The 23131-nt window shown below is 52.3% G+C and overlaps 1 protein-coding gene across 4 annotated transcripts in view; it reads left to right on the top strand.

The window, feature by feature from the left end:
• ECE1 (endothelin converting enzyme 1) overlaps nucleotides 1-23131 on the top strand; it is a 111108-nt gene that overhangs the window by 76545 nt on the left and 11432 nt on the right. For all 4 annotated transcript variants that reach the window (XM_039508806.1, XM_039508807.1, XM_039508808.1 and 1 more), the window contains 9 exons: nucleotides 707-831; nucleotides 3327-3473; nucleotides 3710-3775; nucleotides 7958-8149; nucleotides 11940-12082; nucleotides 16315-16429; nucleotides 18617-18727; nucleotides 19924-20022; nucleotides 20844-20921. In XM_039508806.1, the coding sequence (XP_039364740.1) occupies nucleotides 707-831; nucleotides 3327-3473; nucleotides 3710-3775; nucleotides 7958-8149; nucleotides 11940-12082; nucleotides 16315-16429; nucleotides 18617-18727; nucleotides 19924-20022; nucleotides 20844-20921 (1076 nt within the window). The remainder of the gene's footprint in view (nucleotides 1-706; nucleotides 832-3326; nucleotides 3474-3709; nucleotides 3776-7957; nucleotides 8150-11939; nucleotides 12083-16314; nucleotides 16430-18616; nucleotides 18728-19923; nucleotides 20023-20843; nucleotides 20922-23131) is intronic.

Here is a 23131-nt window from a genome sequence, read left to right as displayed (position 1 = left end):
GGGTCCGAGGGCAGCATGCAGAGCCTCCCTGGCTGCACATGCACGTAGAGGCTGCAGGGACCTGGTGGCCACTTCCTGGGAGCTACGGTAAGTGCCACCGACACCCTGCACCCTCTCCCACACCCCAACCCGCTGCCCCAACCCTGAGCCCCCTTCTGCACCGCAAGCCCCTCATCTCCAGCCCCATCCCAGAGCCCACAACCCCAGCCAGAGCCCTCACCCCCCTCCCGCACCCCAACTCCCTGCCCCAGCCCGGAGCCCCCTCCTGCAGCCCAAACCCCTCATCCCCAACCCCACCCCAGATTCCACAACCCCAGCTGGAGCCCTCACCCCCACCCTGCACTGCAACCCCACCCCAGTGAAAGTGAGTGAGGGTGGGAGAGAGGGAAGGAGGATGGAGCAAGTGGCCTCGGAGAAGGGGTGAGGCGGGGGTGTTCAGCTTTGTGTGATTAGAAAGTTGGCAACCCTAACCTCTGTGCCCGGTGGTTCAGAGCCCCGGCACCTGTGGGCTTGCTGCATCACTTATGAATGTAAAAAAGTTGCTTGAGCCCCAGCTCCTCTTTCATTCCTAGTTAAGCACTGCTTTTCTTACAAAGTACAGTCTGTCCCTCCTGAACAGCAATGCTTGGGGTGACATGGAATCATCAGCATCCCTCCTCTGGCTCAGATGGAGTATTCCTAGCCCTGTGCCCGGCTTGTCTTACAGAAAACACCACATCAAACATGGCCAGCGAGGCCGAGCGCAAGGCCCAGCGCTATTACCAGTCCTGCATGAACGAGACCAAGATCGAGGAGCTGAAGTCCAAACCACTGATGGAGCTGATTGAGAAGGTAATCCCTTTCCACTCAAAGTGCCTGAAGAGGCTGGAGGTTCCACCATTCATACACCAGTTCCCACAGCACTGATGGCTGGGACTGGCATGGCTGCAGGTTCCCACAGCGGCGCCTGAACACTCCCTCTGCCAGAATCTCCACGTGTAGTCCCATTCTGGATGTAAACCCCAAGACAGCTGGTTTGCATCTCTAATAATTGTGTAGTGCAAGCTAAATGGCCTGGAATGGTCTGTCTTACCTCTCTGTATCATGGGCATGGACTACTCCTAGTGTCCAGATGCCCTATGTGGGCCATTCCACCCTCAGGGAGGTCACCTCCTAAAGGGCTACCCTAGAGTAACCTCAGTTCAGCGTGTCTGCATCTTCCATGGCTTTGGCAGATGTTACAGCAGGTAGGCTGAGCCATGCAAGGGTGCAAATGGTGAGGGAGATTTTCAAAGGCACTTAGGTGCCTAGCCCCCATTGACTGTCCGTGGGAGATAGACACCTAGCTGCTATTTGTTCCTTTGAAAATCTCACCCAGGATCTTCAGTGTTCAAGTCTGCAATGGGTCTGAAGGAGGAGACACATCCCCACCTTCCTCCTCAGGACACTGTCCAACAGGACATGTATCCACCTAGGACATGGACTCTTCCTGGCAAAACCAAAGTGGATGCTGTACTGAGTGGTCTATGGGTGGCATCGATTCATAGAGCTGACAGGGCAGGGGAGAGAGTGTCTTTCATTTGAGAAACATGAGAGTTAGAAAGAAAAGGCTGGTCTTGCCTGCCTAGTTACCTAGTTCTTCCTGCTCCCAGCACATTCTACAGGCAATGGGTATAAATAAAGCACTAAATCTTGTGCACGTGTATGGGGTCCAATACTCACTGTGTGGTAGTTCTTCCACTCTTGTTTTCAGTGCCTCCAGAAGCCAGCTGTGCAGCTGAAATTGGGTGAGATCTGGTCTCTCCATGAAGCTTCCTTTGCTGGATGGTGAACATGCAGTGAAGACCAAATTCCATGTTGCTTTAGCCCAATAAATGGCCTAAGGCTCCCCATCAGACAAATGCCAAGTTATTCTGTATTTAACCAAATACCCAAAGATTACTGCCAGTTTCCAATCAGTACACCTTAACCTCCCAAACTTCCCTTCCGCTAGCTCAAAGGGCATTTGCCAGTACTTTATATGCTTTGTAAAACCCTCTTTGGAAGCTTGAAAATGTTTCTCCCGCTGGCTTGATCTAGCAAACTCTCTTCTAGTTAAATGTTAGTATCTGAAACCTCAGTGAGGTCAGCATTGCTCTGAGACAAACTCATGTAGTGGAGCAAGCAGGAGGCAGTAAAAAATGCCCAGAATGTTACTTTTCTGTAGGACCTACATTAAAGCAACATCCAGCTTCTTTATTAATCTTCCATGTGACAATGTTGGCTTCTAAATTCAATAGATAATATGATTCTGAGAACATCTATGCCCAAGTATGGATTTTCAAACGCAGCAGCACTGTTCTATCTCTGTTCTCATTAAAGTGAAAGGAAGGTCTACCATTGATTCCAATTGGACCAGAATACGGCCAGCACAGAGTCTTACACACCCTGTATAACTACTGAGAGTCAAGAAAAATTTTGGACCCTGGCTACCTGATTGCAGTGCTTAAAGTGGTCTGAAAAACCCATGGGGTCAATCATCAGTATCTGCCTGTCTCCCTGCCCAAAATCAACCCTGTGCTCCGCAGCCCACACAGCCATTCTGCCTCCTCCAGACCCACCATCAGTTCTGCCTCTACATCAGTTGTCCCCGACAGCCTCACCTGAGCTCCCCCAGCAGCTCCAGGGCTCTTCATCCCCTCTGCCCCTTCCCAGGCTGGGTGCAGTGTGGGGGCTGGGAACAAAGGAGCCAGTCTGTTGTTCACAGGAGAGATGGAGGTAGAAGCAGGGAGCTGCCCTGAGCTGCTGGGCTCTTTTCCTCCTGCATCCTTGTCCATGAGAACTATGTCAGCTGTTAGGGGAGCAGGGAAGAGTTTGACCTGGTTCCTGCATCTGCTGTGATTGGCTGCTCTTCCTCGGGAGGCGGGCAAGGGGGAAGCAGCTAATTGGAGGGAGGGGTCCCCAGGCATTACTGCTATTGTGCACCCTTCAGCAACCGGCTGCCTAATCAGAATTGTTTCCGCATGTCCATGACCACAGCACTTTAAACACTGCCCAGCATGTCCCTTCTTTGGAGAAATGTAGACTGGACCTTCATTCATTTGTCAAGACCACTGCTTTGCATAGGAAGGCAGGGGCAGGAGAGGAGTCAGGATACAGACTCCTCAAGGCAGAAAGCAGCAACCTGGCCACTAAAAATCCAGTTGACAGTCTGTGTTTGATCCATGCTCCCATGAGTTTTCCTCCTTTGCTCAGCTGTAGTTGGTGCAACCAGTCCCTTGCACTATCTCCTTAACAGGAAACAAGACCCCTCCTCTGCACGTCTAGGACCCTATCTCACCCATCTGTGTGCGGTTCTCTTTTCTCAGCTTGGTGGCTGGAATATCACGGGTCCCTGGGACAAAGATAACTTCAACAAGACCCTGCAGGAGGTCATGGCGTACTACCACACCTCACCCTTCTTCTCTGTCTACGTGAGCGCTGACTCCAAGAACTCCAACAGCAACATCATCCAGGTGAGTGCAACAGCCTCATTCCTGACAGATAGTCCTGATAGTGTTCAATTGAAAGACGAGTTGGGTCCTTTCCTCACTTTCCATGATCTTGTTTCACTGGGGTAACAACTCAGCAGTGCCCCCCTGTAGTGAGAGCCAAGTCACTTGGCTACAGGGGCTTTGCTTGTACCATAGCCACACTCTTATCTTTCTCCATGCTGTGCACCATGTTCACTCCTGCTCCATTTATTCTTCAGGTAGACCAGTCGGGACTCGGGTTACCCTCCAGAGATTACTACCTTAACAAAACGGAGAATGAGAAGGTATGCATCCATCTCCTCTCATGTTCTTCCTTGCAGCATGGGCTCAGTTTAGCAATTAAGGGCTACTTAATGCCTATTCCCTGCAAGATCCATCTGTTTGAGCACCAGAAAGACTTCGGGCATATTATTCACCTTCACTCTCAGCCCAGGAACCACCATCAGTGACCCATCCTTCCCCATGGGTGGAGGGTGCCCAGCTCCAGGTGCAAGATGGGACATGATGCTGGCATTTTAGAGGAGATAGGATTCTAACAGCTCACTACACCCCAGGCTGGCAACCTCCCTGCTCAGCAACATAACTTCCTTAACTCTGGCTGCTGCTCTACCTCCATGCTCCATCCTCATGAACTAGTGGATCTTAAATGAAAAGGGAGAGGAAAACAAGCTAGCAGAGTATGTCTCCGAATATGCCTGGTAGTGATTTTGGCCAATGACAAGTCCCCTTGGTTGAGTGTTGCATTCCTGTGATTAAACCTGCCATTTCCTATAAAGCAGACATCTGGGAGGCATTAGCTTTGTGCACACAGACCAGCTTCCTTTAGAGCTGCAGGAAGAGTAGATTCTGCCTCTCTGAGCGTCTCTGATTTATGATGTGGGGGGAGGGATAGCTCAGTGGTTTGAGCATTGGCCTGCTAAACCCAGGGTTGTGAGTTCAATCCTTGAGGGGGCCATTTAGGGAACTGGGGTAAAAATTCTGTCTGGGGATTGGTCCTGCTTTGAGTAGGGGGTTGGGCTAGATGTTCTCCTGAGGTCCCTTCCAATTCTATGTGCTTAGGCTCCTGGAGATGGGGAGGGAGAATGGTCTCCTCTGACTATGAACCTGGAGAGAGCTATTCTCCTGCCATGCTAAGCTGATCTGCTGCAGACAGGACAAGAGAGTGCATAGATGTGGATGAGGGAAAACAGACAGTGTTCTATCAGCTATGCAGTGTGGAGGAGGCAGAAACTTGCCCTCTCAGCTGGAGTTGGGGGATGGGAGAGGAGTTATGCAGGGAGGGTTTATTTCCAGCCTGGTGTGGATAATAGATTAAACATAGGCAAGCCAAAGAGGAGTTTGAAGAACGGCTAGCCAAAAACTCTAAAGGTAATAACAAAATGTTTATTAAGTACATCAGAAGCAGGAAGCCTGCTAAGCAACCATTGGGGCCCTTGGAGGATCGAGATACAAAAGGAGCAGTTAAAGACAATAAAATCATTGTGGAGAAACTAAATGGATTCTTTGCTTCAGTCTTCATGGCTGAGGATGCTAGGGAGATTCCCAAACCTGAGCCGGCTTTTGTAGGTGACAAATCTGAGGAACTGTCACAGATTGAAGTGTCACTATAGGAGGTTTTGGAATTAATTGATAAACTCAACATTAACAAGTCACCGGGACCCGATGGCATTCACCCAAGAGTTCTGAAAGAACTCAAATGTAAAGTTGCGGAACTATTAACTGTGGTTTGTAACCTGTCCTTTAAATCGGCTTCGGTACCCAGTGACTGGAAGATAGCTAATGTAACGCCAGTATTTAAAACGGGCTTTAGAAGTGATCCCGGCAATTACAGACTGGTAAGTCTAACGTCAGTACTGGGCAAATTAGTTGAAACAATAGTAAAGAATAAAATGTCAGACACATAGAAGAACATAAATTGTTGGGCAAAAGTCAACATGGTTTCTGTAAAGGGAAATCGTGTCTTACTAATCTATTAGAGTTCTTTGAAGGGGTCAACAAACATGTGGACAAGGGGGATCCAGTGGACATAGTGTACTTAGATTTCCAGAAAGCCTTTGACAAGGCCCCTCACCAAAGGCTCTTACGTAAATTAAGTTGTCATGGGATAAAAGGGAAGGTCCTTTCATGGATTGAGAACCGGTTAAAAGACAGGGAACAATGGGTAGGAATTAATGGTAAATTCTCGGAATGGAGAGGGGTAACTAGTTGTGTTCCCCAAGGGTCAGTCCTAGGACCAATCCTATTCAACTTATTCAAATAATCTGGAGAAAGGGGTAAACAGTGAGGTGGCAAAGTTTGCAGATGATACTAAACTGCTCAAGATCGTTAAGACCAAAGAAGACTGTGAAGAACTTCAAAAAGATCTTAAAAAAAAAAAGTGATTTGGCAACAAAATGGCAAATGCAATTTAATGTGGATAAATGTAAAGTAATGCACATTGGAAAAAATAACCTCAACTATACATAGAATATGATGGGGGCTAATTTAGCTACAACGAGTCTGGAAAAAGATCTTGGAGTCTTCATGGATAGTTCTCTGAAGACGTCCACACAGTGTGCAGCGGCAGTCAAAAAAGCAAACAGGATGTTAGGAATCATTAAAAAGGAGATAGAGAACAAGACAGAGAATATATTATTGCCTTTATATAAATCGATGGTATGCCCACATCTTGAATACTGCGTACAGATGTGGTCTCCTCATCTCAAAAAAGATATACTGGCATTAGAAAAGGTTCAGAGAAGGGCAACTAAAATGATTAGGGGTTTGGAATGGATCCCATATGAGGAGAGATTAAAGGGGCTGGGACTTTTCAGCTTGGAAAAGAGGAAACTAAGGGGGGATATGATAGAGGTAAATAAAATCATGAGTTATGTGGAGAAAGTAGATAAGTAAATAATTTTTCCTTATTCCCATAATATAAGAACTAGGGGCCACCAAATGAAATTAATAGGCAGCAGGTTTAAAACAAATAAAAGGAAGTTCTTCTTCACACAGCGCACAGTCAGCTTGTGGAACTCCTTGCCTGAGGAGGTTGTGAAGACTAGGACTATAACAATGTTTAAAAGAGAACTGGTTAAATTCATGGAAGTTAAGTCCATTAATGGCTATTAGCCAGGATGGGTAAGGAATGGTGTCCCTAGTCTCTGTTTGTCAGAGGGTGGAGATGGATGGCAGGAGAAAGATCACTTGATCATTGCCTGTTAGGTTCACTCCCTCTGGGGCACCCAGCATTGGCCACTGTCGGTAGACAGGATACTGGGCTAAATGGACCTTTGGTCTGATCCAGTACGGCCGTTCTTATGTTCTTATTACCCAGCTGGCCTGTTGTCTCTGTCCTAGCAGGGCTGCTACAGGTGACTGGTTTCAGGCTGAGGGCTGGGGAGTGAATTCAGGCCTTTCATAGATTCATAGACTCTAGGACTGGAAGGGACCTCGAGAGGTCATCGATTCCAGTCCCCTGCCTTCATGGCAGGACCAAATACTGTCTAGACCATCCCTGATAGACATTTATCTAACCTGCTCTTAAATATCTCCAGAGATGGAGATTCCACAACCTCCATAGGCAATTTATTCCAGCGTTTAACCACCCTGACAGTTAGGGACTTTTTCCTAATGTCCAACCTAAACCTCCCTTGCTGCAGTTTAAGCCCATTGCTTCTTGTTCTATCCTTAGAGGCTAAGGTGAACAAGTTTTCTCCCACCTCCTTATGACACCTTTTTAGATACCTGAAAACTGCTACCATGTCCCCTTTGAGTCTTCCCTTTTCCAAACTAAACAAACCCAGTTCTTTCAGCCTTCCTTCCTAGGTCATGTTCTCTAGACCTTTAATCATTCTTGTTGCTCTTCTCTGGACCCTCTCCAATTTCTCCACATCTTTTTTGAAATGTGGTGCCCAGAACTGGACACAATACTCCAGTTGAGGCCTGACCAGCGCAGAGTAGAGCGGAAGAATGACTTCTCGTGTCTTGCTCACAACACACCTGTTAATGCATCCCAGAATCACGTTTGCTTTTTTTGCAACAGCATCACACTACTGACTCATATTTAGCTTGTGGTCCACTATTACCCCTAGATCCCTTTCCGCCATACTCCTTCCTAGACAGTCTCTTCCCATTCTGTATGTGTGAAACTGATTGTTCCTTCCTAAGAGGAGCACTTTGCATTTGTCTTTATTAAACTTCATCATGTTTACCTCAGACCATTTCTCCAATTTGTCCAGAACATTTTGAATTTTGACCCTGTCCTCCAAAGCAGTTGCAATCCCCCTCAGTTTGGTATCATCTGCAAAGTTAATAAGCGTCCTTTCTATGCCAACATCTAAGTCGTTGATGAAGATATTGAACAGAGCCAGTCCCAAAACAGACCCCTGCGGAACCCCACTCATTTCCCTCATTTCTCATTCCCAGCCAGGAGCAGCAACTAACAGCAGGGCCAATCACCTTATCTTCTTCTCTCTGGCATCTAGGTACTTACTGGGTACCTGAATTACATGGTGCAGCTGGGCATGCTCCTGGGAGGGGCAGATGAGGAGGCCACCCGGCAGCAGATGCAGCAGATCTTGGACTTTGAGACGGTGCTAGCCAACATCACCATCCCTCAGGAGAAGCGCAGGGATGAGGAAGTGATCTACCACAAAGTGACAGCCGGAGAGCTCAAGGTAAAGGCAATAGCGGCACACGTGCCCTGGGTGAGAGGCAGAGGCTGGCCCTTGGCAGTAGTAGAGGTGGAAAGGCTCAGCTGGAGAATGGGAAAGGGGCTCCATTAAGACCTTGATGCTGGTAGCCTGCCACTGGCAATGGGATAAGCTTTGCCAATACCAAAGTGTTCCTACTGTGCTGGGGTGAGAAACACTGTAGAACATGCACCGTGCAAGCTGGGAACCACACTAGCAACCTCTGTTCTGTAATGGTTCAGAAACCAACCTGTCGATCATGTTCATGTGAACCTGTCTATATCCAGAAGCAAATGCGACTGCTAGGCCCACCACCCCCTTGCCTTCCCAGGCCTAGCAGTGCTCTGGTGTCAGCCCATAACCCTGGATCTGAGACTTTTCAGGGATCCTGCTCTCAGCAAACATTCTCACTGGCCCAGCTCATGCCCAAGGCTGGGAAAGTAAAAAAATAAAGCTGCCTCAATTCACAAAACAGCACTGAGCCCTTCTGGGAACCAAGCAACTTGTTCTGGAAGCTCTGTTTTAACTTGGGAACCTAACCCTAGGCACCTGTGTTTGAAATCCTGGGCCAAGGTGCTTTGATCTATTGCCCAGCATACCGCTGCTCCTAACCCCTGCTGCCCCATCAAGATCTAACTCACTGATCTCTGCTTTACTGGGTGAACAGCAAGTGTTTTCTCTCAAAGCTTCTCCATGCTGAGGGCCTGGCTAAATATATCAAACCCCTATGACTCTGGAGAGCCTGCTGTTACCTGGCTCCTGCTCCTCTAGGCCTAAACTTCGCCTGGTAGAATTCTCTCTTTGGGGAATGCATCGGAGCTTGCTGCCTAGAGGACCATGCCTGTAGCCTCTTACCAGCACTCCACTCAAATCACCCAGTGTTTGAAGTCTTCAAAGTGGCAGGTCCCCTGGTGGTGTAGGGTAGGAGACTGGCCCTATGCAGCCCCCAGTACTGGAGTGTGCTGGGTGTGGGGTAGGAGCCATGGCTGGAATGTGCTGCAGTCTGGTTATTCTGGCCTGCGAAATGACTCCATCTTTGACTCTCTTGCTCTTTGTGCATATTCTTCCTCTGATCTGCAACAGGTGACTCGGTGACATGCTGCCAGTATCGCACACTGTTTACACATAGCCTCTTGAGTTGCGCTGTTTCTGCTGTTAACCCAGCCATCTGTCACTGGTTTAATTTAGAGGCAGCTGTTTGCACAGTTTTGCACATACTTGTGACAAGGATCACCTGTGATAACTGGGTGCTGCTGGAGGATCAATATCTCCATGGCATCCGAAGACTAACTTCTTGGTGGCTGGTATCTGCCGGGTCGCCTGAAAGCCTGCTGAGACACTGTGTATTAACACGGTGAGTGTACCAAGCTGGGCATGGCACTCTTCGGCAGTGAAACCACAGGTTTCATACCTCTCCCACGCCAAGGGAGCTAGGCGCTAGGTGGGATTGCTGACTAGCGCTTCGCATTCTCAGAGGTCGGTGTCAGTATCCCAACTTGCAGATGTTATTGTCTCTGCCAGCACCTGCTGGGGAGTAGAAATGTACAGTCTTAGGAGATTTGGTTTCAAGCTTTTGTTACTAACAGCTGGGTACATAAAAGGGAGGGTGTTGGGATTCCTCCAGCAGCTCCAAGCTGCTCTGAGAAACAGTGAGGCCCAGAGAACTAGAACACAGGAGACCTGAGTTCTGTTCCGTGTGGTCAGTGACCTGTTGCATGACCTCTGTGCCTCAGCATTGTCATCTGTACAAGGGAGATAATAATACTGACCTTCCTTTCTAAAATGTTTTGAGATCAACAGACAAAAAGTGCTATAGAGGAGGTAGGAGCTCGGGAACCCTCACTAACGCAGTGTGACTCTGTCCCCGCCAGAGGCTGGGCCACTCTAAACGTTTGAGGCTGCTGCTGCTGCGCTAAAAAAGATGCTCCTTTAACTCAGGTTGTAGAGGCTAGATTGCTCAGATGAAGAGATCCCAGGTTCAATCCCTACTAACGGTGCAGCTGGGGGCATCATTACAATTGTTATTCCTGGAGTGGGAATAAGTTTACTCCGTTTGTCACCTTGAGCACTCCGTTTACACCATTCTGGATTTATGACACTTTTTTTTCCTTTTGATTGGTCAAGACAGGAAATAATTCTGTCCCCTTCAACCTCTAGAAGCAGGAGTTGTCAAGGGAACCTGACTGCAAATTCTGACTAACCCATTAGATTGAGGGTTAACTCTTTTCCTCACTCTTGAGGGATAATAGCTTGCATCTCTGCATAGAAAGGGCAGGCAGCTGGCTGAGCCTGGACATACAGGACCAATTTAAGTCATCAGTAACTTAGAGCAACAGCAATCAGTTAGAAAACATCTATCTTGCATGCAATGGTCCATTCCTCACTGAAACTGCCTACCAGTTCAGGTTACAGAATCACAGGGTTGGAAGGGACCTTAGAAGGGCATCTAGTCCAACCCCCTGCTCAAAGCAGGACCAATCCCCAGATTTTTACCTCAGTTCCCCAAATGGCCCCCTCAGGAATTGAACTCACAACCCTGCGTTTAGCAGGCCACTGCTCAAGCCACTGAGCTATCCCTCCCCCTGGTTCCTCTTGAAGGACTCCTATGACCATAGCTAAAGACCCTTGAGCAGCCTAGTCCATCTGACCCTAACTGCAAGACATGTTCTCAAAATAAGATCCCTCCACTGTTGACCTGACACAGCAGCTCTTTCCTCCCTCACTCACTTGGCTTCAGACAGACATCAGTGAAGCTGAAGGTAAAATACGTGCTTTATTCCATGCCTTTGGAGTGAAGGTGTATTTAAAGGGCACATATAAGGGCACCTAGACAAATTAGAGGACTGGGCCAAAAGAAACCTGATGAGGTTCAACAAGGACAAGTGCAGAGTCCTGCACTTAGGACAGAATAATCCCATTCATTGCTACAGACTAGGGACCAAATGGCTAGGAAGCAGTTCTGCAGAAAAGGACCTAGGGGTTACAGTGGACGAGAATCTGGATATAAGTCAGCAGTGTGCCCTTATTGCCAAGAAGGCTAACAGTATTTTGGGCTGTATAAGTAGGGGCCTTGCCAGCAGATCGAGGGACGTGATCATTCCCCTCTATTCGACATTGGTGAGGCCTCATCTGGAGTACTGTGTCCAGGTTTGGGCCCCACACTCCAAGAAGGATGTGGAAAAATTGGACAAAGTCCAGTGGAGAGCAACAAAAATGATTAGGGGGCTGGAGCACATGATTTATGAGGAGAGGCTGAGGGAACTGGGATTGTTTAGTCTGCAGAAGAGAAGAATGAGGGGGGATTTGATAGCTGCTTTCAGCTACCTGAAAGGGGGTTCCAAAGAGGATGGATCTAGACTGTTCTCATTGGTACCAGATGACAGAACAAGGAGCAATGGTCTCAAGCTGCAGTGGGGGAGGTTTGGGTTGGATATTAGGAAACACTATTTCACTAGGAGGGTGGTGAAGTACTGGAATGGGTTCCCTAGGGAGGTGGTGGAATCTCCTTCCTTAGAGGTTTTTAAGGTCAGGCGTGACAAAGCCCTGGCTGGGATGATTTAGTTGGGTTTGGTCCTGCTTTGAGCAGGGGGTGGGACTAGATACCTCCTGAGGTCCCTTCCAACCCTGAGATTCTATGATATAGCCAGAGATCGCAGCTGCCCTGCAGACCAGCCTTTGGGCTAACGGTCTGTCCAGGTAACATAGCCCTGCCTCCTGTGCCCTGTGTCTTATTCGGTGGGCAACATGTAGTTTTTTATCTCTGCCTCTCTTCCAGAACCTGGCGCCAGCTATCAATTGGATGCCTTTCCTCTCCACTGTGTTCTACCCGACGGAACTCAATGAATCCGAGCCAGTGGTTGTCTATGCCAAAGAGTACTTGGAACAAGTCTCCAGCCTCATCCAAGCCACGGACAGATGGTGAGAGCTCTTACCTCTGAATGGCAATGCAGCTATAGGAAACATCCTGCAGAATCCAGTCCGGATACCAAGAAACACTTAGGGTGTGATACTGTTATGCTCTGCAAAAGATGGGAATAACCTCTCTGTGATCTGTGTCGGTTGGCCCACCGAGCCACTAGTGGGTGGCAGGGAGCTACTGCCTCACTGGCCGTCCTGGGTCACGTCTCTGTCACTGGGGAATTAGCAGAGGGAGGGGCACCGCGGCGCGTCCCTTGGGCAGGGCGGCGCCGGCGAGGGCACCACGGCGCGCCCCTCGGGCAGGGCGGCACCAGCGAGGGTCTGCGGTGCGCCCCTCGGGCAGGGCGACGCCGGCGAGGGCACCGCGGCGCGCCCCTCGGGCAGGGCGGCGCCGGCGAGGGTCTGCGGCGCGCTCCTCGGGCAGGGCGGCCCGGCGAGGGCACCACGGCGCGCCCCTCGGGCAGGGCAGCGCCGGAGAGGGTCTGCGGCGCACCCCTCGGGCAGGGCGGCCTGGCGAGGGCACCACGGCAAGCCCTCGGGCAGGGCGGCGCCAGCGAGGCACCGCGCGCGCTCGGGCAGGGCGGCGCCAGCGAGGTTCGCGTGCGCCTCGGGCAGGGCGGCGCCGGCGAGGGTTCGCGGCGCGCCTCGGGCAGGGCGGCCCGGCGAGGGTTCGCGGTGCGCCTCGGGCAGGGCGGCGCCAGCGAGGGTCTCGCGGCGCGCTCGGGCAGGGCGGCCCGGGCGAGGGTTCGCGGCGCACTCGGGCAGGGCGGGTGCACCCCTCGGGCAGGGCGGCCCGGCAAGGGCACCGCAGCGCGCCTCGGGCAGGGCGGCCCGGCGAGGGCACCGCGGCGCGCCCCACGGGCAGGGCGGCCCTGGCGAGGGCACCGCGGCGCGCCCCTCGGGCAGGGCGGCCCGGCGAGGGTCTGCGACGCGCCCCTCGGGCAGGGCGGCCCGGCGAGGGCACCGCGGCGCGCCCCTCGGGCAGGGCAGCGCCGGAGAGGGTCTGCGGCGTGCCCTTCGGGTAGGGCGGCCCGGCGAGGGTCTGCGGCGTGCCCCTCGGGCCGGGCGGCGCCGGAGAGGGTCTGCGGTGCGCCTCGGGCAGGGCGGCCAGCGAGGGTACGCGGCGCGCCTCGGGCAGGGCGGCCCAGCGAGGGCACCGCGCGCGCCACGGGCAGGGCGGCGCCTGGCGAGGGCACCGCGCGCCCATGGGCAGGGCGGCCCGGCGAGGGTCTGCGACGCGCCCCTCGGGCAGGGCGGCCCGGCGAGGGTCTGCGACGCGCCCCTCGGGCAGGGCGGCGCCGGCGAGGGCACCGCGGCGCGCCCCTCGGGAGTTTGCTACCCGAGGCAGGTTTTCCGGGGTAGGGGAACGCAGGCCCACCCAACTCCACTGCGTTCCAGCCCAGGGCCCTGGCAGTGGCGGGGCGAGGGTCCCGCCACTGGGTCAGCAGGGTCCTTCCACAACACGCTGACCAAATAGACTCACCGCACTGTGCAGTTCTGTCCCTGGGCTCCTTCCTACCCCGTCTCTTAAGCGAGTCCCTCTGGGCCTTCCAGCTCGTCCAGGTATTCAGCTGCTGGCAGCTCCAGCTCCCCCTCCACCTCAGGTTCCTCCGGGAACTCGGCGGCAGGCAGCCCTGACAGGCCCTGTCCTTCCTCCAGGTCAGGTTTCTCCTGGTCCAGGGCCTCCCGTGGCCCAGCAGCAGGGTCTAAAGGGAGCAGCCAGCGGTCTGTGTCTGTGTCCCTAAGGGCCCCGCCCTTTGTACTTCCTGTTCTACCCCTCCCCTTCCAGAGGGGGTGGAGAGAGTGGCTCTTTACTCTCACCTTCAGAGGGAAGCCACCCTGGCTCCCTACACTCTCCACCAATCACATCTCTCCCACATCCGAGGGGGCTTATGGAGCAAGGTGCCACTTGGGTATGTCTATATGTACAGCAGCACAGCTGTACCAATACAGCTGCAGTGCGTCTGGTGAAGAGGCTGTATGCCGACGGGGAAGCTCTCTCCCGTTGACCAAAAAATCCCACCTCCGCAAGCTGCAGAAGCTATTTCATCAGGAGAAGCTCTCCTATACCCTTAGGCTATGTCTACACTAGAGAGTTCATAGCAGCACAGCTACACCTCTCTAAGATCTCCCGTGTAGCTGCACTGGGCCTATGGGAGAGAGCTCTCCCATCGACAGAATTAATCCACCCCCAACGCGCGGCAGTAGCTATGTTGGCGGGAGAAGATTTCCTACTGACATAACGCTGTGCACACTAATGCTTATGCCGGCATAATTTATGTCGCTCGGGGGGGTGGAGTATTCACCCCCCTGAGTGACATAAGTTTTGCTGACAAAAGTGGTAGTGTAGACACAGCCTTAAGTCTCCTGCTATACCCAAGCACTCCCTCAGGGATGCTGGGTTTATCCACACTTGAAATGCTACAGTGACACGGTTTTGCTACTGTAGTACTTCAGTGCAGACACTACCTACAGCAATAGCAGGGGTTCTCCCATTGGTGTGAGTAATTCACCTCTTCCATTGACCTAGCACTGTCTACACTAGGGTTTGGGTCGGCTTAACTATGTCGCTTCTGGGTGTGGATTTTTCACACAGCTGAGTCGACCTAACTTTGTAGTGTAGACCAGGCCTTGGACAGCCAGAGGTAGCCTTGGAACCCAGGAGTCCAAGTGCAGTTGTTTACAGTGCTGCCAATGCATCTGAGTGCTGTTTGCATCAGGAGTCCATGTTTGTGGGAGGGGGACAGGAAAAGCCACTTCCTGGAATAGAGACTTGCATATCAAGAGGTATAGACTGCCAAGCTCAGGTCCCCAGCTCTGCCTGATGGCCTGTGCTGAGAATGGCAATGTAGGGTATACACCCAGCATACACCCTTTGCATGCACACCGGCTTTGGGACACTGTAAGTCAGAGCAGAATCCCTCCCTTAGGGCACCAGATACTGTGCCAGGGCACCCAGTGCTCCCACCCTCTTTGCTTTAGTAGAGAGAGCCTAAGACACATGCCCTTGTATGAGAGGTCTGATATGAAGCCTGAACTAAAGTAGTGGGCAAGCTTTGCTGATATAAAGCAAAGTTAGCAAAAGTCAGACTGTAAGCAGATGTCAGGCTCTGTCTGCGTGCAAGTTCACAGAATCTGGCAAGAACAGAGATGATATTGCAAAAACACACACATTCCTGAGAAGTGCTAGGCACAGGACACTCACACAAACACATTCCAGAAGGGTGATACTAGAACACCCCATACCAAGTATGGTACTAACACCCCCACCCCGCAAAGATAACGAGAACACCCTGATCCCTCCTAAAGATAAGGGTCAGGATGACAGTGTGATGGATAGAGATGTTTTGATCAAACTAACCACGCCCGAGGGGCAATACCTAACTTGTTTGTATTTGTGTATAAAATGGAGTCTCCGAGGGAGTGTCTTTGGCCAGCCTAAGAGACAGTGGGAAGTCCCGCAACTGACTGAGTTGCGTCCATTGTCACGGGCATACATGTGCTAGTGTAACTGTAGACATTAATCCAGGGAGCTAGGACCGTGCTTCATCAGCAATAAACCTGACCAAGTACCTTTGTACCTTAACGGATCTTGTGGTCATTGTGCAGTTCAATCGAGGTCTGCTGTGCCAGCTGTCTGTGCAGAGGTGGAATGGCACAGAGAGAAAACACACACGCAGCCAAACATCTGACTACAGATGTGAAGACCTTCGTCCTTGGAAACACCCTGTGTGGTTTATTTGCAGTGTTTTAATCTCTCCATCCATACACAGCAGTGTCTCCACCCCTTTACACACCACATCTCAACTTTCTAACCCCTTCTCCAAAACGGGGGGCAGGGAACTAGTGTCTCCTTCCAGAGAACTCCCCTTGGTCAGGCCCTGCTAGCTGTTATTTCTTCTGCTTCTCCTCCCATTGCACTTCATTCTTGTGCTCTTTTATCCAGTCTCCTTGTTAATGGGCTAATCAGCTCATTAGCTTCCCTGCCCCAGTCTGATCTGTTAATGAGGAACTCCTCTCCTTAATCAGGCCCTGCCAGTGGGCCTGACTGATTAAACAGTGACCAGAAAGCTGGTGGGTCAGTGGCTGATTCCCAGCACTCTGTCACAGGTACCAAATGGCTGACCCCGTTGTGGACCAGAATGACAAAGGTCGGGGGGACTCGACTCCAGAGAACAGTTGGGAACTTCCATGTTTTGTAGAAAATCTTTTTATTCTCTCTTCCATTGCAGCCTCCTGAACAGCTACATGATCTGGAACCTGGTGAGGAAAACCAGCTCCTTCCTGGACCAGCGCTTCCAGGAAGCAGAGGAGAAATTAATGGAAGTCATGTATGGGACCAAGAAGGTGAGTCTGTGGGGGAACAGGCGGGAGATGGGAGAGAAACTACATGACACTACCCAAGATAGTCTCCAGTCCCCACCCCCAAATCACTGTGCCTCCTAGCTTAAAATCTTCCAGGCTGCTCTCTTTTAGCCTAGCGGGTCGCTCCAAAGGGCTCCCACTTCCCATGTGATGGAGGTGCCCCACACAGCTTCATCCATACATAGGAGGAGACATGGGCTTTCCGTTTATGTGAGGCTGCCCTTCTGATCTGGCAGGGCCACAAGCTGTTGGCCTGGAGGGAAGGAGAGAAATTCCTCCCTTTCCTCCCCACTGCAGGAAGGCCTGGCACAGGGCAGTTCCCTGCTGCTGGCCCAAGAGCTGCAGAGTTTGAGTGGGGTGCCTGGCCCCATACAGTCACTTGCCTTGCATCTGCGTACGGCCACCCTTGTCTCATTAAGGACAGCGGAGGCCACCTCAATCATTCCACAATGGATCCATCTCTCCAAAGGCCAGCAGTGTCCCCACCCACTGCACTGAGCTCTTTGTGAAGTGTGGGAGGCTGCGCACAGAACTGCCAAACGCCACTGTAAGAGTGTAGTAGGATTGCTCCCTCCTCCAACCAGCCTGTGAAATGGTTCCTGGAGCCCTGACTTCTTCCCAGGCAAGCGGTTAGGACCAGATGCATGGAAGAGGGAGTCTGGCCCAGCCTGGCTGAGCAGCACGTCCATGCAGGATCACCTAGGTGTATGCTTTTATCATGCTGAGATAAGAGCAGCCTCTGAATCACAGGAAATGGGCTCTCACTGCACTCGGACAAGGTGCTGGGATTGGTTTTGTCTGCACCTCTGAGGGGGAGGAGATGGCAAGAAGGGGAGCCGCTGGGCCTAATGTGGCCCTGGGGGACAGGCAGTCACCCAGTCCCATGGGGAGGGAGGGAGGGAGGAATGGGACAGCAGGGCATAGAAATGACCATCTCAGTGGAGCGAAAGAGAGGCCTTAGCAGGCTTGAGTGATGGGAGTGTACCTCTGAAACCCTCGTGACTAACGTAAGGGCGAGTGGGAGGCGAGATCCCCTCTGCTTTCTAGGGGCCCGCTGACAGTGGGGGCCAAAGGGGACAATTGCCCAGGGCCTGGGGGATTTAAAAGGGCCCAGGAGTCCCTGGCCGTTGCCGCCGGCAGCACAGCAAGCCTAAAGCAGCTTTCTGCCCACCCAGAAGCGGCTGGCGTCCCTGCAGGCCCTGGGGAAGGGGGTCTCTGCACGCTGCCCCGCCCGAGTGCCAACTCCATAGCTCCCATTGGCTGGGAACCGTGGCCAATGGGAGCTGCAGGGGTGGTGCCTGCAGGCAGCGGTGCATGGAGACATCCAGGGCCCCCCACCTAGGAGCCACTGCCAGAAAGGTGTGCCGGTCATTTTTGGGAGCCACCCGAGATAAGCGCCACCCCCGGACCCCTTCCTGAACCCCAACACCCTGCCCCAGTCTAGAGCCCACACCCAAACTCCCTCCCAGAGCCCGACCCCGCACCCCCTCCGGCACCCAAACTCTCTCCCAGAGCCTGCACCCCAACCCCTTGCCCCAGCCTGGTGAGAGTGAGTGAGGGTGGGGGAGAACAAGCGATGGAGGGTGAGGGGATGGAGTGAGCGGGGGGCAGGGCCTCGGAGAAGGGGCAGGACAGGGGTGTGGTCTCAGAGTAGGGAAGGGGCAGGTGGTGGGGCCATGGTCTTTGGGTTTGCGCGATTAGACAGTGGGCAGCCCTACCAGGCAGGCATGTGGAAGCCCTGGCCATGCCCAGCAGCGCAGCAGGCAGCTCACTGGGCACCAGCCAACACAGGCGCTGCACTGCCCAAAAGTCAGGTGGACCGCATCTGCGTGGCCATGGCTTCTGCATGTGTGGGGGCCCATTGGCTATTCTGCCCTGGGGCCTGGAATTGCTGTCAGTGGGCCTGGCTTGGCTAAGCAGGATTTCTTCTCCACACACACACACAAGTGCCATTCTGTCCCCACATACAGAACCCCCTCTTCTGTGCCCCTCCTTCCCAGGCTTGGCTAAGCAGCACCCCCAGTTCCTCCTCCTCCTTAGCTAGTGCACTGAAAGCACTCTCTCCTGTTTAACCCTCTGCTCCCAGCCCCATGTCAGAGGCCTCTGCACAGAGCTGTGTCTGGCAGGGTGCAGGAGTGACTGGTTTAATCTTCTCTTCTCCCCCCACAGACCTGTCTGCCACGCTGGAAGTTCTGCGTCAGCGACACCGACAACAGCCTGGGCTTTGCGCTGGGAGCCATGTTTGTTAAAGCCACTTTTGCAGAGGACAGCAAGAAAATAGTACGTCCCCACCTCGCACTGGATTACTGGGCTGGCTCGCAGGCCAGTGGGGAGTGAATCTAGAGCCAGATTGATTTACTGTCTCTCGAGTCACCTTGCATGTGAAAGTGAAGCTCCCCCAACATGGTGTTTAAAGCTTCAAACAATAGCACAGTATGGACCCCATAAATGCCTCTGGAAAACCTGTGTCTGGGGGGTGGAGGGAAGGGGTTGGTGGTGTGCCCCGAATCAGTCACAGCTCCAATTAACTGCTGCCTAGCCCCCGCCACCACCAAACCTACTGTATAATGGGGGAGAAGGAAAATCCCTGTATTTCTATAGCACTTCACAGGGAGCTCTGGCCATTTTCTCGATGGGGAAACTGAGGTACAAAGGGACATGACTGGCCCAAGGTCACACAGTGAGTTAGTAACAGAGCTGGAGCAGAACCTAGATCCTCTGCCTCCTAATTCTGTGCACTATCCAGTGCTCCATGCCACTTCTTGGGAGAACTCGCAGCTCTTCTATTTGGAAAGGGACCGTCTATCTCATCTCCAGACTATCCAGTGCACCAGACTGAGGACATTGTCCCAAATGGACATGACTGATTGTCATTACATGCGGCAGGGTTACAAGCCATGCCTTAGAAGCAGATCTCACCAAAGCTGGAGAGGCTGCAGACTTAAGGCTCCCTCCATAATGTCTCTTATGCTCTCAGTAACCTACTTAACTCTCCTCATCCTTACAGCCTCCTGGCTAGATGATCAAAACCCACTTTCTTTCTCTGACCTACGTTTGTCCTCCTTTTGGCAGAGCCCAGCATACACACGTACACCCTCATTGCACCTAATGGCGCTTGAGCCAACATGACCTTCTTGTCTCCTGCAGTGCACAGTGGCATCCTCCCAATAGCAGCAGCTCTGCTCTGGGGGGAGCATCTGCTTCTGTGCCGCTACGTGTGGGTCCCAAACAAAAACCAAGCCACTAATTCATCGTTGCAATCTACCAGCTTCAAAGTAGGTCATATTTTTAGGAGTGAATTGGGGACAGCACCCTGACCAGCTGGGTGCTTCACATCCTGTCTACAGCTGGGTGTGGTGGGGGTTGTTTCTGTCTCCCCACAGCTATTTCAAGAGACTTTTGCTTAGTCTTTGATCCTGTTGAGCAGGGTAAATGTTTTGGCTTCCAGCTGACACAAGACCTCTTATTTTGTCTAGGCCGAGGAAATGATTACAGAGATTAAAACTGCCTTTGAGGAAAGCCTGGCCACTCTGCAGTGGATGGATGAAGAGACGAGGAAATCTGCCAAGGAGAAGGCTAGTGGTGTCTAAGCAAGGCACAGTCTGCCCCTCACTCCATGCCTTGGGGGCGCTCTGTACAGCCCCTAGCATTTCCATCATGAGATTGTTTCAAGCAGATCCTGGCATTTTCCTTTTGCCACCTCAGAGCTGGGGAGCTCCTATATTAATTTGTCAGTAGTTACTACCCATCCTTGACTGTTTTTCTGCTAGCCTGCGGGGGTCCAGGGCCATGATCGTCTAAGCACCGTGGCATCTTAAGACTCATCACAGACTAACAGACAAGGCCATTATTCTGTGTATTCCGTGGGTGTGCACTGCTGGGATATTTCCCTAGGGGACAGCTCTGTCATGTGAGAGCACAGTCTTTGAGCTTTATTTCTTGCCCTTTCCCATTGTAAATCCCAGTAACCCAAGATTTGTGATCCCATAAATGTGTGTAGACCTCTCTGCCTAACAAGGCTGGGCTCCAGCAGGTGACACATGGAAAAGACTCAAAATGAGGGAGATACCAATTATTCGTGCAAGAAAGTTAAAAATGCTGTGGGATCCCTTCCATCCATGCAACCTCCCTCTCCGTGGCTGGTTCCAGGAGCCTGCATTTCTGATGCAAATAATTTTCAGCGATAAAAGTGAGTTGTGGGGAGTGACACCAGATCTGGATGGAAAGTAAGGAACTTGAGATTACCATGTGTGACAGCCCTTGGAATTAGAGCCCTGTGGCCAAGCTGGACTCTCCCCACCTACCCTCCACAAACCCACAGGATGTGCACCGATCAGAGGAACAGCCTTATGTGACCCTTGTACATTACTCTTCTCTCTTTCCAACTCCAACCCAGGCAGATGCAATCTATGACTTGATCGGCTACCCCAAGTTTATCCTGGATCCCAAGGAGCTTGACAAGGTGTTTCATGATGTGAGTTGACTGGCTACACACTCTCCTGTCTGAGTTCCCTCTACTGCTCCACTCTTGCCCCCCATTGTAAGAATCCACTGGGGAAACTGCTGCCCCATGTTAAATTCTGATACAGTAGCCCTCACAAAAGAATAAGAGTACTTGTGGCACCTTAGAGGCTAACACATTTACTTGAGGATAAGCTTTCGTGGGCTAGAACCCACTTCACCGGGTGCATGCAGTGGAAGATACAGTAGGAAAACACACACACACACACACACACACACACACACACACACACACACACACACACACACACACACACACACACACACACACACACACACACACACACACACACACACACACACACACACACACACACACACACACACACCCCTCTGGACACCATAAATTAGGCTTGAATAAAGACTGGGAGTGGATGGGTCATTACACATGCTAATTCCCGCCCCCTGCTTCTCACACCTCTTGTCAATGGTTGGAAATGCGCCATCCTGATTATCACTACAAAAGTCTTTTTTCTTCTGCTGATAATACCTCATCTAATAGCTGACCTTAATTAATTACCCTCATTACAGTTGGTATGGCAACACCCATTTTTTCATATTCTCTGTGTATATATATTTTCCTACTGTATTTTCCACTGCATGCATCTGATGAAGTGGGTTTTAGCCCACGAAAGCTTATGCTCAAATAAATTTGTTAGTCTCCAAGATGCCACAAGTACTCCTTGTTCTTTATGCTGGGTTAAGTGTCCACCCCAGTAAATGTGCATTGCAGCAGCCCAGCCTGAGGTGAGCAGCACAAAGATTGTTGGTTGGCTCCATGGCTGATAGGGAAACATGTAGCATGCTGGGTAATTTTGGCCACTACTATAAGCTGAGCATCCTGGAGAGGATTCTGAGCCACTGAGAGCCTGGTTTTCTGCCAATAGAAAGTTGGCAACCCTACCAGCAGTTTCTCTCTCATGGGGCTGGGCCCAGCTCCCCACTCCTGGCACTGCGATCTGGTGTGAGGGGGTGCAGCACCATTCACCACCCAGCCACACCTCTATAATGATGGGAGGGAGGCTGAGCCAAATCTGAGTGAGTGCCAGGGTTACAGTGCCAAGCAGCTCGATGAGCCATGTCACAGCACCTGGAGTGGAGAGCTGGGCCCAGCCCTAGGGGATAGGAGCTGCCCCAGCCAGATGAGTGCAGGGTGGGTTCGTTCCCCAGCCCTGTGTGAAAATTCGTGTCATCCACCTTTTGTCCAGTGCATAATATTCTTAGAAAGGCACCACACATACATACACCGCAAGGCAACTGCCCCTCTCCCTGCCTGGAAATCACTGTGGTTCTAGCCAGTTCTGGACGTGATCAGCACCATCTCAGTCTTGTTTGGGTTGGGGTTGAACTAGCTGTGACACAGCTGTCTTGGTCAGCAGTTCTCAAACCGCAACCCAGTTAGCACACAGCTGCGGGCTCCAGGCTAGTGGCGGGCTCCTGGCTGCCCTGCCGGGCGGTGGGCTCCAGGCTGCCCTGACGCTCTCTGGGCTCCCAACTGGGCTGCCCTGCTGCACAGCAGGCTCAGGGGCCAGGGGTCCCGGCTACCGCTGGCCCTGCATGGTAGGGCCTGGGGTCCCAGTGGAGTCCTAGCTTTCCCCCCTCCCCCCCCGCCTCGGTGGGGCTCAGGGTCTGGGCAGCCGGCTGCCACCTGGCCCCCTGCAGTGGGGCTCAGTTTCCCGGCTCCCTTGCCACACAGTGGGGCTCAGTGTTCAGACTTCTGGCTCCCCTCCTGCCCGGCGGGCTGCCAGCTCCCCTTCCTGTTGGCAGGCTCCGGGGTCTGGGTCCCTGTTGCTTGCCCAGCTCTCTGCTCCTGGCCCACTCTGTGGAGGGGTCTCTGGAGGGCACTGAGCATAGGGGTTTATGGGTGGGGGGCACAGTGGTTCTCAACCTGCGGCCCAGCTAACACTTTGTGGGCTGCATATAAATAGGTTGAGAACCACTGGTCCAGGTTGTCCCCACAGTCAATGAGTGAACTATTTGGTCAGGGCTTGGTGGGAAGAGAGTGGAGCGGGTGTTATCTGTCTATGGACAGCCTGGAGTCTGCAGTGTTTCCTCATGCATGACCAAACATTGGCATTAATAGGAATGGGGTGAGATTGAGCCCTGAGGGACACTGTACGTTAGGTGCCTAGAGACAGAAGAACAGCTGCCCATTGCAAACCT

This window comes from Mauremys reevesii, linkage group 21, assembly GCF_016161935.1.
Source record: "Mauremys reevesii isolate NIE-2019 linkage group 21, ASM1616193v1, whole genome shotgun sequence".
Taxonomy (NCBI): Eukaryota; Metazoa; Chordata; order Testudines; family Geoemydidae; genus Mauremys; species Mauremys reevesii.
This window is presented reverse-complemented; position numbering and strand designations above follow the sequence as displayed.